This window comes from Conger conger, chromosome 17 (assembly GCF_963514075.1).
Source record: "Conger conger chromosome 17, fConCon1.1, whole genome shotgun sequence".
NCBI classification, from domain to species: Eukaryota; Metazoa; Chordata; class Actinopteri; order Anguilliformes; family Congridae; genus Conger; species Conger conger.
The window spans coordinates 6654541-6670395 of NC_083776.1; the positions used below are offsets into that span (position 1 = coordinate 6654541).

Genomic DNA, 15855 nt, shown 5'->3' on the forward strand with positions numbered 1-15855 from the left:
ATGCAGCTATATGGCAGTTGAATATCATAGCTTGGTTATCAAAGCTTTGTTAGCTCAAACGCACAAACATTAATCCCTTCAAGTGCCTTTTGACATCTCTCCCTACTATAGGCTACTAATATCTCATCGTTCTCATTCTTTCACACCCTTTCTTTGTCCATTTGGGCTATGACTTCTCCTCACAGCTCTCCATGTGTCATGTGTTATGCTATTCTTTGAGTTTCTACCGTTCCCCGTTTTTGTACTCGCTCTCCAACGCTGATGTAATTTAACGCTCAAAACAAGAACTCCTATCACTGTTCTGCGAGCCTCCGAAGTCTTGATATTACACTACCTGTGATGCATTCGTTCCTGTGGTTTTCACTTTTGAAGAATAAATGAATAAGGGCAATAAATAAATAAAATAAATATTAATCTGCAATACCGTACTTCCATCTAGTGGAAGTGGGGAAAAATAACAAGAAAGAAAAACAGTTACAGTTAAGCTCTGCACAGTTTATAAAAGAGCAGCCGTTCTGCGTGCACCTGTGCGAGAGGTGAGAAGACACCTGAGCAGAGGAGAAGGTAAAACATCCCTGATTTAAATCATTTTAGTTTTGATTTATATTTATGAATATACCGCCAGTGGGGCGGGTGAGAAGCAACATCTGTAGTCATATACTGCCATCTAATGGACGGACAAAATGATTTGTTCATTTTATTTATTTATTTGGACTTGTTTTATTTCATTTTAATGAAATGATAATATCTTAATTTAATTTTCTGTGATTACGTTCGTATAATACTCTATACTCTACAATTTAAAAATCTTTACAATTAGATATTGCCGAAGTCTCCCGACTCATGAATAAAGCTACCTTTCTGCAGTCGAGGACAACATCTCGTTCCCATACTAGCCTACCGTATCTCTGAGGAGGCGTTCTAATGAATTTTGGACCTCCTCGGTTGCCCTCGTAGATACCCTTTCCCCTTCTCCACCCGTAATAGATTTCTTTACTTTAACTTTTATTATAAGTTTTTGTACTCCCTTTCAGTGCCTTTGCACCTACCGACACTGCAGTGCGCAGTACGGTAGGATTTGCTTTTAACTTCCTCTGCGACATGTTCACGACCACCGGCTCTCGGGGACTATGTAAGTTAGCCAACTTAGCTTGCTAGCGTGTAATGCAATGGTAACATGTTCACTATCACATTTCAAGCCTAGTACTAGTAGTAGTTGCTAGCACTAGCAAATGATGTATTGACTATTGTTGCACGCCAGCTAACAGGCTAACGTTATCGCCCACAGCGTTGCGTTGTCATTCATTCCTCCATAGTGTTATGCAGCTAGCAACACGGTCCCTCGATGTTGAGTTGGTAGATCACCTTTGTATCAGCTTGCGAAATAGTTCGCTAACTAAGTCAATGACAGAAATATGTAGCTGATAGGTATCCATTTCCCTTTTAAGTGATGCAGCCCGAGTGATCAGTAGCTAGCCTGTTTAGCTTGCTAAGGGGAACGATGATGCATCGGAGATTTACGGCATATGTCGCTGTTAAATTGCCTGACGTTAATCTTCCTTTTTCGTGTGTCTTCTGATGGTTAGATGGTACTTGCTATAATTTATCGTTCTGCCTCGCTTGCCAGCCAGTGGACTGAACACTTTTAGGCAAAGTGTTCAGTCTAAAAGTTCAATCACTTTGCCTAAAAGTGAAAGTATTCACACTTGTATGCTGTGGTGTGTCAATTGTTGTAGTTGCAGCAAGGAATATAATAATAATAATAATAATAATAATAATACATAATACATAATACTACTAATAAGTTAGCCCAATCTTTTTCAGTTATTGAATGAATTGTCTATCTTTAAAAAATCTAGCGATATAAAAGAAACCTGTTCCATCCACTGAGTAGGCTAGTTGCAAAACTGAGTCATAAGTTTGTGCAACAACTTAAACAGGCATCATCTTGTAAGTCGTGACCATTCACACAACTCAAAATATCTAGACTACATTTAAAATGAGGTCATGATGTCATTGTCTAGTGTTTTCTTAAATCTTGTGGCTACAGACTTCCTGATCACAAAGCCCCTGTTTAGTCTTCCGCTGTGATCTGGCCTGTTACAGGTGGTAACTGCCTGTTACTGGTCTGACTGCTGTGTTTAATGCTGATTGCTTCGCGCTGTGCTGGCCCAATATCTACTTTAAATTGGGTGTTCTGTAAATTCCAACATTTTTCAGGAAATGAAAAGGACCAGTTTTCCATTTAAACAATTCATACAGACAAATTTGCTGCCCAGATTTGACTAATCACATGGAAGCATTCAGAGACTGACAACAGTAGGCTACTGATTGTTGTGTTTACCAACTTACCCTGTTGTTCATTTAATATATGAATCGACTTACTATACCTTTTAGATAAAAATACAGTAACTTGCTTCTAATAGGCCTATATTTTTGCCTTCAGGAAAACTGACATACACTTGGTTTCCAATGACACCGACATACTTTCCACACCTCGTTGTGTGTTCAAGGTTAACTCTCAGTATCCTTCTTTCGATGGTGAGACCGACACTGTTCTACTCTGTGATTACACAGATAAAGCCCCAGTGACCAAGGGCCTGCTCATCGTCCCCAGTGCTGTGGCCGTGTTGTTTACTGTCGTTTTATCGCAGTACCAGGGTCTCTTCCTCAACAACCTGCAGGCCGTCCGACGGGATTACCAGGTGAGCGGGTGGATTAGGGCCTGTTTGCGCTGCTCTGTTGTGGGGTGGCAGACCGGGAGACCAGGTGTGATATGGAAGTCGGTTATGGTCAGGTGCATTTGGAATTGGGTGGGGTGCTCGTTCTGACAGGTCAGTCATGTTGACTCAATAATCTACAGTGAGGTGCTCCAACTGGTGTGATATGGACACCTTACAATACTAATGGTGTGTGTGTGCTTTAAAAGTAGAGTTACCAATGGACCTGTCTACCTCAGGTGTGGAGGCTGGTGTGTGGCAGGCTGGTGTGTGTGTGTGTGTGTGTGTGTGTGTGTGTGTGTGTGTGTGTGTGTGTGTGTGTGTGTGTGTGTGTGTGTGTGTGTGTGTGTGTGTGTGTGTGTGTGTGTGTGTGTGTGTGTGTGTGAGAGACTCTGTTCTCTGTTTGTCTGTGTGTGTGTGTGTGTGTGTGTTTGTCTGTCTGTGTGTAACTATTCTCTGCCTATGTCTGAGTCTAGCTGTTCTCTGTCTGTCTGTGTGCGTGCGTGCATGCGTGTGGGCGTGCGTGCGTAACTCTGTTCTCTGCCTGTCTGTCTGTCTGTCTGTGTGTGTGTGTGTGTGTGTGTGTGTATGTGTAACTGTTCTCTGTTCTCTGTTCTCTGTCTGTCTGTCTGTCTGTCTGTCTGTCTGTGTGTGTGTATGTGTGTGTCTGTCTGTCTGTCTGTGTGCACGTGGGTACGTGTGTGCGTGTGTCTGTCTGTGTCTGTCTGTGTGTGTCTGTGTGTGTCTGTGTGTGTCTGTGTGTGTCTGTGTGTGTGTAACTCTGCTCTCTGTCTCAGGTGTGGAGGTTGGTGTCTGGCAGGCTGGTCTATTTGGACTTGAAGGACACATTCTGCAGCTGCCTCCTCATCTACAACTTTCGCATCTTCGAGCGGCGGTACGGCAGCCGTAAATTTGCAGTAAGCGGCCGCCCTCGCTCACCACACGCAGAACACGACCGCGTGCGCGCCGACCACATTCTGCCTGACTGCTGTTTCCATGTGGCAGAACGACCTGCTTCTCGTCCGGGCCCTTGCAAGACCTCTGGTCTTTAGCTGGTCTAAACAAAGCCCCGCTTATCCACGGCCATGGCCACATCAACGGTTCAGCAGCACTTTGTTGTAATCTTTGCACGACTGATTTCAAGAGGTGTTTCTTTGTAATGGATTATTAGCGTTATTCGTGATCTAAAATTGAATTCCAGTGGCTGCTTCTTAATGAACAATCTCCAATTTTACTTAGACATATACTTGGTGTATAGTATTTTAGGCTTGCAGCCTGAATCTGTCAGGAAGCTTTTGGAGGATCACTCAGCTCCTGTGACAATGCTCGGTTAGTGTGGACTAGGGACCTGTGAGCACCACTCATAACGGCATATGGTGGGGCCTCTGACTCCAGCCACAAACCCTTTTCGATCTGAGTCAGGAGGGCAATGAGAGTCTCTGCCCCGGCCCAGGCACATCCAGGTGTGTGCACAGGGCCCGTTTCTTTATCCACCTGAGACTGCAGCCTCAAATTCTGTTGTTGTCAACTACGTGTCTCTGTGTGTTACACTCGAACACATGACATTGATATTTGCTGTTATTGCTGTTAATTAAGTTGTGATATGGTGCAGTTAAAAAATTATCATGTTCAACCAAATTGTTTACAGTCTATAGTGGGACTGTGGGACGTCTAAAAGATTTTCCACCACTGAAATCGTGTTGTTCTGTACAACATGACTTAAAAAAGAAAAGATACAAACGTGGCATTATCAGTGCAATTTGCAATTTAGTATTGTTATGATGCAATTACAAGTTGGACATAAAGATCATAAACTCTGAACATAATTACAAGTAAAACAAGTAGGTATAATTTCCTTTATATCTTCTTAGATAAGTATATAAATATTTACACTGCGGTATAGACTGTTCAGCCCAGATCATGTGTGCCCTGTGCTTTTATTGTCTGGGTGGTTGAGGACAACATTGCACACAGAACAAACAACATTATTATGATTATGTACAGATACAAATCATTCTCTACTCATGCTTGATTCTGGTTCCTCAGGCCAGTGCCAGTACGGTGAATTATTTTATTAACAGTAACCACCAATAATTAGATTAATGAAGATAATTTATTCAACAATATTTCACAGTTCTTCATGATCCCTCAATGGGTGGTTAAAGAAGAGGTTCTACTGCCATCCTTCTTTTGGAAGCCTGAACAGTTTCAGAAAGTACATGCTCTCTTTGCTCATTAATAACATCTCTGTTAGTTTCAATCACATTTAATGGGCTTTTAGTTTTTTAATGAAAATTACAGCACCAGCTATATTAATACATTTCCCATTGTTGTTTTGTCATACAGTGTACGTACTATACAGTAATTTGTGTGTTAACATTGGATGGTTTACATTTGATAATTCACCGTTACAGGACATTATTAACCTATTATTAACTTATAACTTGCAGATGAAACGTTGAAGGGTGTGACAGTAAAACGGGTTCCTGCGTGGGAACGGTGCATTTGAACAGGTTCCTGCGTGGGAACAGTGCATTTGAACAGGTTCCTGCGTGGGAACAGTGCATTTGAACAGGTTACTGCGTGGGAACAGTGCATTTGAACAGGTTCCTGTATGGGAACAGTGCATTTGAACAGGTTCCTGCGTGGGAACAGTGCATTTGAACCGGTTCCTGCATGGGAACAGTGCATTTGCAGTTGAGAATGACAGTTTGTGAAGCTGGCTTGGCAGGCAGGATGACGGGCTGTAAGGTGTTTGCTGGGTCTTTGTGTGGCTCCAATCTGTCTCTCTCCCGCAGTCCTTTCTGTTCGGGACCTGGGTGCTGTCGGCTCTGGTGGACCTCCTGCTCACTGAGGCCCTGAAGCACGTACTCCAGCTGTCAGTGGAAATCCTGCCGTCTGGACCGTGAGTCTCTAATTTAACATCCTGCTAGTCTTTAACATTCTGCCATCCAGACCGTGAATCCCTAATTTAACGTCCTGCCAGTCTTTAACATGCTGCCATCCAGACCGTGAGTCCCGAATTTAACATCCTGCCAGTCTTTACCATTCTGCCATCCAGACCGTGAGTCCCTAATTTAACATCCTGCCAGTCTTTAACATTCTGCCATCCAGACCGTGAGTCCCGAATTTAACATCCTGCCAGTCTATAACGTTCTTTACCTGGCCTGCACACAGGTAGACTGCACACCTGCATACCCTGATTCCTAAAGCATTGCCCTGCGTTATTGACCCACTATCTCTCACTATCGCTTTGAGTAAATGGTTCCCGAGAGTCCTTATCAAATTCTCAATCTGGCTCTCTTGATGTGGCTGTCTAACCATAGCTCATTTTTGTCAGTGAATTTGCTGGTGTGGATGTGGGTTAGGTGAGCACGTCCAATATAAAGTGCTTTAAATACAGACGGTAATGCTGATTGGCTGTGTGGCCTGTTGGGCGGGTGCATTTGATTCAGGTAGGGAAGCTGATTGGCTGCGAGGCTCGTTGGGCGGGTGCAGATCGTTCATGTGGGGCTGCTGATTGGCTGTGATGCTTGAGCAGACCTGCTGATTGGCCGTAAATCTCGTTGGGCGGGTGCAGATTGTTCAGACGAGCCCGCTGATTGGCCGGCGGCTCAGATGACCCCGCTGGCCAGGTTGCTGAGCGAGCGGACGCTCCCGGTGTGCATGCTCTTGCGGCGCACGCTGCGCAGGTAGTTCCTGTAGAGGATGACGCTGATGACGCGGTCCTGGAACTGCTTGGACACGATGTAGTACAGGATGATGTCCAGCACCGTGCTCATGTTCATCAGGAAGGTGGTGAAGGCGGCCCAGACGCTGAGGCTGCCCTCCCCGTCCCCGAGCAGGATCACGATGAAGCAGACGTGGAAGGGCAGGAAGCAGAGCAGCACCTGGGCCATCAGCGTGACGATGATGCGCACGGACTTGCGCTTCACCTTGGGCTTGAGCCGGGAGGTGCGGCCGCGCAGCAGGCTGTGCACGATGACGGCGTAGCAGCCCAGCATGATGCAGACGGGCACCACGAAGCAGCAGGCCAGCCGCACCAGGTTGACGGGGTTGTCGCGGCGCAGGTGGGCCAGGTCGCGCGTCTTGACGCAGGTGCTGTAGTTGGCGGCGAGGTCGGGGTCGTCCTGGGCGAACAGCAGGGGCGCGCTGGTGCCCAGGTTCATCACCCACACGCCCACGCAGGACAGCGCCGCCTTGGGCACGTTCTTCAGCTCCTTGCTGTGCCGCGGCTGCACGATGGCCACGTAGCGGTCGGCGCTGATCAGGGCGAACAGCCACAGCGCCATGCTGGGGTAGAAGACGGTCAGCGCCGCGCTGACGCGGCAGAAGGCGTCGCCGAACGGCCAGCGGTCCAGGCCGTAGTACACCATGCGGAACGGCAGCAGCACGATGAACAGCAGGTCCACGATGGCCACGTTGATCATGTAGATGGTCACCGAGTTCCTCTTCTTGGTGGTCATGCCGAAGACCCAGAGCGCCGTCAGGTTGACCGCCATGCCGATGACGAAGATCACGCAGTAGAACACGAGCCCGACCAGCCGGTACTCCCCCGGAACCTGCTCGTGAAACGCGCTCACGTTCTCCGTGTTGTTCCCATCCGTTTCCATGGTTGCTGGAAAATGGGCAGGAATGGCACTGTGTTAAAGCCGACTGAAAAAACACACGGATACACTGCATGTACTGTATATAATAATAATAATAATAATAATAATAATAATACATTTCATTTCTAGAGCTTTTCATTGTATGAACAATCTCTGCTTTAGGATAAAAAGAGCAACAAGACAAAAATAATGCATTGTTTTCAGTACTGACTGACTTATGACTGGCTGACTACTGACTTAAAGCTCCCAATATACAGTACCCACTGAGAAGCATGTAAGGTTAGTATTTCACTGGCAGTACTAACTGTAAAGAGCTTCAACGCTCTCCCTGATAATATCAGCACTCTGTGGGACGGCGTGTTTATTTCTCCCTGATAGTCTCAGTGCTCAGAATGTGGGACGGTGTGTATTTCACACTCCGTGTGACGGATACGTTTGTGTACGTATACGTAAGTGGCTCTGTGTCACGTCAGATTTTTATTTTTGTTAACTGCCGTGCAGTGAACAGAAAATACATATATATATACACACACATCCATAACTATTTTCCTGCAGTTGCTCAAGTCCTTGCATGCAGGAAGCAGTCAGGAATATTCTGAATACAGAAGTGCTCTTAAAGTTCATCGCATCGCAGTGCAGAGGCAGTGGGGCTTCGGAAACCCCCATTCTAACATTGGCTTCTCTGAACTCAAAGAGGAAGCAGCAGCTCTCAAATACATCTTCTGTGTTTGTGGTGCGCCTGTGTGGTTCCATAAAGCTGACATAACAACAGTACTAACTTAGGAGAGTCTTATTAAGTACTTCTATTGTTTGCAAATGCAGCCATTTTCTTGTATCTATAGATGTCCCACCTTTCGCCCTTGTGTGTTAACAAGTCTTCTCCCCTGTTGAGGAGGCCAAGGTATCTACGTAGTTTAATTAATCGTGACTAGAATTTGACATTGTACACAGGTGCAGTGAGTAAAACTGTGGTGAATATATGTTGGAACATTTGAGAATCACGGAAAGTGTCACGGAAACTGGAAGAATATACGGGTGAGGTGTTGCCAGTGTTTCTGACCTGTTAAGTGGGTTTTCAGAATGAGTCAGTTGAACGCGCACTGTAGCAGCGCTTTGTGTTGTGTCTGTTTGGGTGAAAGCTTTGGGGGGCGTTGGGCTGGGGAGTGTGCCACTGTGATGGAAAGACTGAAGTGTATTCCAGTGTGACATCATGAAGAATACCCTTACTCACAACTATCAAACAGACAGAGTCCTGTAATGTTTCCCATTGCTGTAGCCCCAACGCGACCTATGTGTACATGTGGATTTTTCCACTTCTCTCACGTATCACGTAGTGACACATTTTGAAAGCATAGAACTGTATGGGGCGGCCTGTAGCGTCGTGGTTAAGTTACATTACTGGGACCCACAAGTTTCCTGCTTAGTCTAATCAACTGTACGTCGCTCTGGATAAAAGCATCTGCCAAATGCCAGTGATGTATACTGGATGTTTCTAGATGCTAGATTTAACATAAGCAGAACATAAGCAATTTCTGTGGGACAGAGACAATATCATGTGTTTTTGTGGTTCTGTGTCCAGAGAATCACTTCCCATCTCTAGATGAGACGCACAAGCTCTACATGCATGAAAGTGCCATATCCAGTTAGCATTAATAGCACTATATCTGTTTAGCATTTACAGCACTATATCCAGTTAGCATTTACAGCGCTATATATCCAGTTAGCTTTTACAGCACAATATCCAGTTAGCATTAATAGCACTATGACCAGTTAGCATTTACAGCATCATATCCAGTTAGCATTTCTAGTGACATATCCAGTTAGCATTTACAGTGACATATCCTGTTGCCATTTACAGCACTATATCGTGTTAGCATTATTGTGATAATGAGAGATGTTTTTCTGTGAATGTACAGCACATACAGCAGTGTACTACCTGGGATTAAAACCTGCAACATTCTGGTTATAACCCTAGTTCCTTATCCATTACACCACACTGCTCAAGTACAAAAGCCTCCTTCTGCTTTCTCCTGTAATTTCTGAAACTGCTGCAGGGATTTCTTATAATTGAGGAAGGCTATAATAAAAAGTGAATCTAGACGCAGTATTAATCAGCGCAGAAAGGGGAAGATCTCTGTGCTGGGAGAAGAAGTGAAATCAAAAGCTGAGCTCAAGATTATGGGAAATCATATGTCAAATCTTATGCCCATTTTACCTCTTCATTTGTTTAGTTTTCTTAATTTTCTTTGGTTCAGTAAAGATGAATATTTGTCTGGCAGTGAACACACCTGCCGGGGTTGTATGCAAACAGAAGTCCTTGCTGTCAAGGGTGTCACCTGCCAAAAATGGCAACATTGCCACATTACGAGATATCGCAATGCCGTGTGTGTGATTATATCTGTACATATGCTGTGTGTGTGATTATGATATCTCTGAAACGTTATGCGCAGTGAATGTTCCGCACACTTTGATTGTCCTGATCTGACACGAAGCGTCTCTGTTAAAAGAGATGCGGTGGACGGCGTATCTCTGGTGATCTCGTCTCACCCGAGCACTGCGTGCATTGTTCTAAGAGACACACTGAAGAACATTGTTATGCATTGTTCTAAGAGAGTCTGAGGAACATTGTTATGCGTTGTTCTCAGAGAGTCTGAGGAACATTGTTATGCATTGTTCTCAGAGAGTCTGAGGAACATTGTTATGCGTTGTTCTCAGAGAGTCTGAGGAACATTGTTATGCGTTGTTCTAAGAGAATCTGAGGAATGTTCCTGTGTGCTCTAAGAGGCACTGTGGAACCATGGCGCTGCGTCGCGTGCGTTGTTCTAAGCGAGACTGCAGAACCGGTCTTACCTCCGGCTGCATCGGCTTGGCCTCTCTCTCTCTCTCCGCGAGACGTTCGGTGTGATGTACCCTCCGGGCGTCTCAAGAGTGCCGCGCTCAGAGCCTGGAGAGGAAGTGATGCAGGCGGTTATTTCGGGGCCTGGTTTTGTGCAGCGGTGGCCTGTCTGAAGCCCCCCCCCCCCCCCCCGCTTCCTGCCTGTGCTCCAGCCTCTCGCTGACGGGTACAACAGAAAGTGAGCAGACTCCCACCATGGGACCGCTGTGTGTGATGGGGGCTGTGTGTGCTCATGTAAATTCATTCTCCCTTGGGGGGGGGGGCATGCAGGTGGCAACCGGGGGCATTTCGCACTGTTAACGATTCCACCACAACAGGAAGTTGATGATGTATAAACAGGAAATAAACTGTAGCTCTACTTTTGGTGGAAATAACGTTGATATTTCTCTGGACGTCTTGCCACCCCCCCCCCCCCCCCCCCCCCAGTCTCAGAGCCAGGCCTGGCTGGGTGACGCTCGGTCCGTCTGCCGGAGAGAGGCGAACCGATGCCTCGGTTCGGATTACATTGGAATAGCGGGCGAGAGAGAGTTGCGAGACTTTTCCAGAGAGACTTAAAAAGTAGAGAAGCTGAAACGGGGATGGGCAGTCGAGCAGAAGGAGGGATGGGCAGTCGAGCAGAAGGAGGGATGGGCAGTCGAGCAGAAGGAGGGATGCGCAGTCGAGCAGAAGGAGGGATGGGCAGTCGAGCAGAAGGAGGGATGGCCAGTCATGCAGAACCAGAGGAGTGTCAGCAAGTCGTGGGTGAAAGAAGAGTGAAAGGGAAGCCACTGAAGGTATATATGCCTGAGTCTCCAAACACAGTGACTACAGAAACATACAGAAACACAGGGACTATAGAAACACAGTGACTATAGAAAGATACAGAAATATAGGGACTATAGAAACACAGTGACTATAGAAAGATACAGAAACACAGGGACTATAGAAACATACAGAAACACAGGGACTATAGAAAGATATAGAAATATAGGGACTATAGAAACACAGTGACTATAGAAAGATACAGAAACACAGGGACTATAGAAACATACAGAAACACTGTGACGAGAGCACAGGTGTCAAACTCCAGTCCTGGAGGGCCGCAGTGTCTGCTGGTTTTCGGGCTGTTCCCAGCACATGTGGTCCATGGCGTGTAGTCTTTGATTGGCTAAAGAATCCACACACCTTGTTCTCCAGGCCTTAATTGACAGCTGACTGAAAGGCACCCACGAAAACCCACAGACACTGCGGCTCCCTGGGAATTCAGTTTGACACCCCTGGACTAGAGAAACATACAGCCTTTAATGGTAGCAGAAATATACTGTACGTGTCTGATGGCAATCCCCATCGGCCGGAGTTTGCATGTTCTCCCCGTGTCTGCGTGGGTTTCCTCCGGGTACTCCGGTTTCCTCCCACATTCCAAAGACATGCAGGTTAGGCTGATTGGAGAGTCTAAATTGCCCATAGGTATGAGTGTGTGAGTGAATGGTGTGTGTGCCCTGCGATGGACTGGCGACCTGTCCAGGGTGTATTCCTGCCTTTCGCCCCAATGCATGCTGGGATAGGCTCAAGTGACCCTGTTCAGGATAAGCGGGTTAAGATAATGGATGGATGTCGAGTGGCACCATTATTACGACGTCCTTCTGACATTTTAAGTCTGAATTTGGAACCTGCCATGACTGCTTTTGTGAGATGGCAATACTGTAGGTAGCTATTTCTGTAATCCAGTGGTCTCCAACCCTGGTCCTGGAGAACTCCAGGGTCTGCTGGCTTTCGTTGTTACACTGCACTCAATTAATCAATTGGAGAAGATTAGTATATAGTTGACTCACCTCACCTGGTTTCCTGTGTCTCAACAGGGTGCTTTTAAGGTGAAAACACGGCAGACCCTGTAGCACTCCAGGACTGTGGTTGGGTGACCACTGGTGTAATCTATTAGCCTGTTATTCAACACTTGCTGTTCTGTGACGCTAGCTATCTACTATGTTCTCGTTTTACTGCCGAGCGAATTTGCTCGCTTGCTGTTTTTGCTATAGATAGGCTGTCTATTCTCACGGAGTGTAAGCATATCAATGAAATTCAGTCCCCATGTACCCCCGTTAAAGTTAGCTATCAGTGGGTGAATCTATCCTTTATGAATTAGTGTATGAATGAAAGTTATGCACATTTTGGGTAAAATTGTTTTATTTTTAATACAGAGCCTCGAAAAAGTAAATACTTTTACCTTCCTGTGTAAACACGAAACACATTTTTGAAATGACTATTTCATTTGCTTCATGAAAAAAGTTATTGAACACCCAAATGACCCCGGTGAAAGCATAATTGCTCCCTCAGTCTTAAAAAATGGTGTCACCACCTTTAGCAACAATAACTGTAATCGAATACCTAGACATTAGTCTTTCACGTCTCCTGACACATCTTTCAAAAGGAGAACTTTTTGAGTGGCGTGTGTCCTAGTGTTAAGCAAAAGCAACATTTCACAGTAACAACATCATACCAAAAGTCAAATGAGGTGGTGTGTGGATGCTTTGCTGCCTCGCGACCTGGACAACGTGTTCTGGTTCTGCTCTGTACCAGAACATTCTTCAGGAGAATATCTGGTCATCTGTCCATGAACTGAAGCTGAAGCGTGATTGGGTTATTTCACAAGAACATAATCCAAAATTGAAAAGAGGAATTAATGCTGATAAACTTCCCACTGTCTGCATTAAAGCAGAAGAGTGGGTTAAAATTCCTCCACAGCGATGTGAAAGATAGCTAATTTTAGGAAGTGTTTGTCGCAATTATTACTGCTCAAGGAAGTGAAAACAGTTCTTAAATTTAAGGGGGCAGTTACTTTGTCACAGGGGTGACATGGATGTTTGATGATTTTCTTTAATTAAATCAATGCAATAATCATTGAAATAATGTGTTTTATGTTTACTCTGGTTCCCTTTGTCTATTTCTCTGACATTATTCAATGTGACAAATATGATATAAAATATATAATATATAATATAATAGAGTAAATCAGGAAGGGGGAAAATACTTTTTCCCACAATTCACATTTTATACACTTTTACATTTTATACACTTTTATCTAATTGTTGTTGTAGTTCTAATATTAGTTCAGAAATTTGTCAAGTCTCCGTCTCTCTCGGTTTCCTCTCTCCCCTGTCTCTCTCTCCCCCTCTCCCTCTCTCTCTCTCCCCCTCTCCCCCTCTCTCTCTCTCCCCCCCTCGCCCCCTCTCTCTCTCTCTCTCTCTCTCTCTCTCTCTCTCTCCCTCCCTCTCTCCCTCTCTCTCTCCCCTCTCCGTATCTCTCTCCCTCTCTCTCCACATCTCTCTCCATTTCCCTCCCTCCCTCCCTCCCTCCCTCCCTCCCTCTCTCTCTCTCTCTCTCTCTCTCTCTTTCTCCCCCTCTCTCTCTCTCTCTCCCCCTCGCCCCCTCTCTCTCTCTCTCTCTCTCTCTCTCTCTCTCTCCCCCTCGCCCCCTCTCTCTCTCTCTCTCTCTCTCTCTCTCCCTCCCTCTCTCCCTCTCTCTCTCCCCTCTCCGTATCTCTCTCCCTCTCTCTCCACATCTCTCTCCATTTCCCTCCCTCCCTCCCTCCCTCTCTCTCTCTCTCTCTCTCTCTCTCTCTCTCTCTCTCTCTCTCTCTCTCTCTCTCTCTCTCTCCATTGGTCGTAATTTGTATTTGAGAGTGTGAGAAGAGGAACAGATAAAAATGCTCATGTCATTTTGTTTAATCAGATGTTTCACTTCCCCGTTCTTCTGGCAGAAACGTACACTTGAATAGAGTGAGGTCGGTGAGCGTGAAAGACCCTAAACTGAGTATAATTGCTTTGTACGCTGTGCGTATTTGTGTTACTGAACACCTGTGGTAGGACAGAACTGGCTAAGGCTGCTATTTGGGGTTTCTCTGTCACTTCGTTCTGATCTCCATGCTCCACAATCTGCAGTGCAGCCTGTAGCCTAGTGGCTAAGCTGCATGACTGAGACAGCCTGTAGTCTAGTGGCTAAGGTACATGACTGGGGCAGCCTGTAGCCTAGTGGCTAAGGTACATGACTGGGGCAGCCTGTAGCCTAACGGTTAAGGTACATGACTGGGGCAGCCTGTAGCCTCGTGGCTGAGGTACATGACTGGGGCAGCCTGTAGCCTAGTGACTAAGGTACATGACTGGGACAGCCTGTAGCCTAGTGGGTAAGGTACATGACTGGGGCAGCCTGTGGCCTCGTGGCTAAGGTGCATGACTGGGACAGCCTGTAGTCTAGTGGCTAAGATACATGACTGGGGCAGCCTGTAGCCTAGCAGCTAAGGTACAAGACTGGGGCAGCCTGTAGCCTAGCGGCTAAGGTGCATGACAGGGGCAGCCTGTCGCCTAGCGGCTAAGGTACATGACAGGAGCAGCCTGTAGTCTAGTGGCTAAGGTACATGACTGGGGCAGCCTGTCGCCTAGTGGCTAAGGTACATGACTGGGGCAGCCTGTAGCCTAGCGGCTAAGGTACATGACTGGGGCAGCCTGTAGCCTAGTGGCTAAGGTACATGACTGAGGCAGCCTGTGGCCTAGTGGCTAAGGTACATGACTGGGGCAGCCTGTAGCATAGTGGCTAAGGTACATGACTGGGGCAGCCTGTAGCCTAGTGGCTAAGGTACATGACTGGAGCAGCCTGTAGCCTAGCGGCTAAGGTACATGACTGGGGCAGCCTGTCGCCTAGTGGCTAAGGTACATGACTGGGGCAGCCTGTAGCCTAGTGGCTAAGGTACATGACTGGAGCAGCCTGTAGCCTAGCGGCTAAGGTACATGACTGGGGCAGCCTGTCGCCTAGTGGCTAAGGTACATGACTGGGGCAGCCTGTAGCCTAGTGGCTAAGGTACATGACTGGGGCAGCCTGTAGCCTAGTGGCTAAGGTACATGACTGGGGCAGCCTGTAGCCTAGTGGCTAAGGTACATGACTGGGGCAGCCTGTAGCCTAGTGGCTAAGGTACATGACTGGGGCAGCCTGTAGCCTAGTGGCTAAGGTACATGACTGGGGCAGCCTGTAGCCTAGTGGCTAAGGTACATGACTGGGGCAGCCTGTAGCCTAGTGGCTAAGGTACATGACTGGGGCAGCCTGTAGCCTAGTGGCTAAGGTACATGACTGGGGCAGCCTGTAGCCTCGTGGCTAAGGTACATGACTGGGGCAGCCTGTCGCCTAGTGGCTAAGGTACATGACTGGAGCAGCCTGTAGCCTAGTGGCTAAGGTACATGACTGGGGCAGCCTGTAGTCTAGTGGCTAAGATACATGACTGGGGCAGCCTGTAGCCTAGTGGCTAAGGTACATGACTGGGGCAGCCTGTAGCCTCGTGGCTAAGGTACATGACTGGGGCAGCCTGTCGCCTAGTGGCTAAGGTACATGACTGGAGCAGCCTGTAGCCTAGTGGCTAAGGTACATGACTGGGGCAGCCTGTAGTCTAGTGGCTAAGATACATGACTGGGGCAGCCTGTAGCCTAGTGGCTAAGGTACATGACTGGGGCAGCCTGTAGCCTCGTGGCTAAGGTCATTCATTGGGTGATCCTTGTAGGAATTGCATCTCTTTTAAAACATAGTGCCCCCATTTTAGGGGACCGAAAGTAATTGGACAGTTGGCTTCTCGTCTGTTTCTGATTAGCCAGTTATGTTATCTCGCTTC

General features: G+C 46.8%; 2 protein-coding genes across 2 annotated transcripts in view; one reads left to right on the top strand and one right to left on the bottom strand.

Annotated features, from left to right (window-relative positions):
• The first annotated feature begins 938 nt into the window (after positions 1 to 938).
• ubac2 (UBA domain containing 2) overlaps positions 939 to 15855 on the top strand; it is a 47653-nt gene continuing 32736 nt past the window's right edge. Inside the window, exons 1-4 of the mRNA XM_061225938.1 lie at positions 939 to 1132; positions 2578 to 2705; positions 3518 to 3637; positions 5519 to 5625. Of these exons, the coding sequence (XP_061081922.1) occupies positions 1102 to 1132; positions 2578 to 2705; positions 3518 to 3637; positions 5519 to 5625 (386 nt within the window). The 5' untranslated portion in view covers positions 939 to 1101. The remainder of the gene's footprint in view (positions 1133 to 2577; positions 2706 to 3517; positions 3638 to 5518; positions 5626 to 15855) is intronic.
• On the bottom strand, positions 4468 to 10322 carry gpr18 (G protein-coupled receptor 18). Its single transcript, XM_061225942.1, has 2 exons — positions 10181 to 10322; positions 4468 to 7338 (listed from the first exon to the last, which is right to left on the bottom strand). The coding sequence occupies exon 2, from the start codon at positions 7331 to 7333 to the stop codon at positions 6335 to 6337; it is 999 nt and encodes a 332-aa protein (XP_061081926.1). The 5' UTR covers positions 7334 to 7338; positions 10181 to 10322; the 3' UTR covers positions 4468 to 6334.

Coding starts and splice junctions, on each gene's coding strand:
- gpr18 (XM_061225942.1), bottom strand. CDS start 7,333: ATGGAAACGGATGGGAACAACACGGAGAACGTGAGCGCGTTTCACGAG.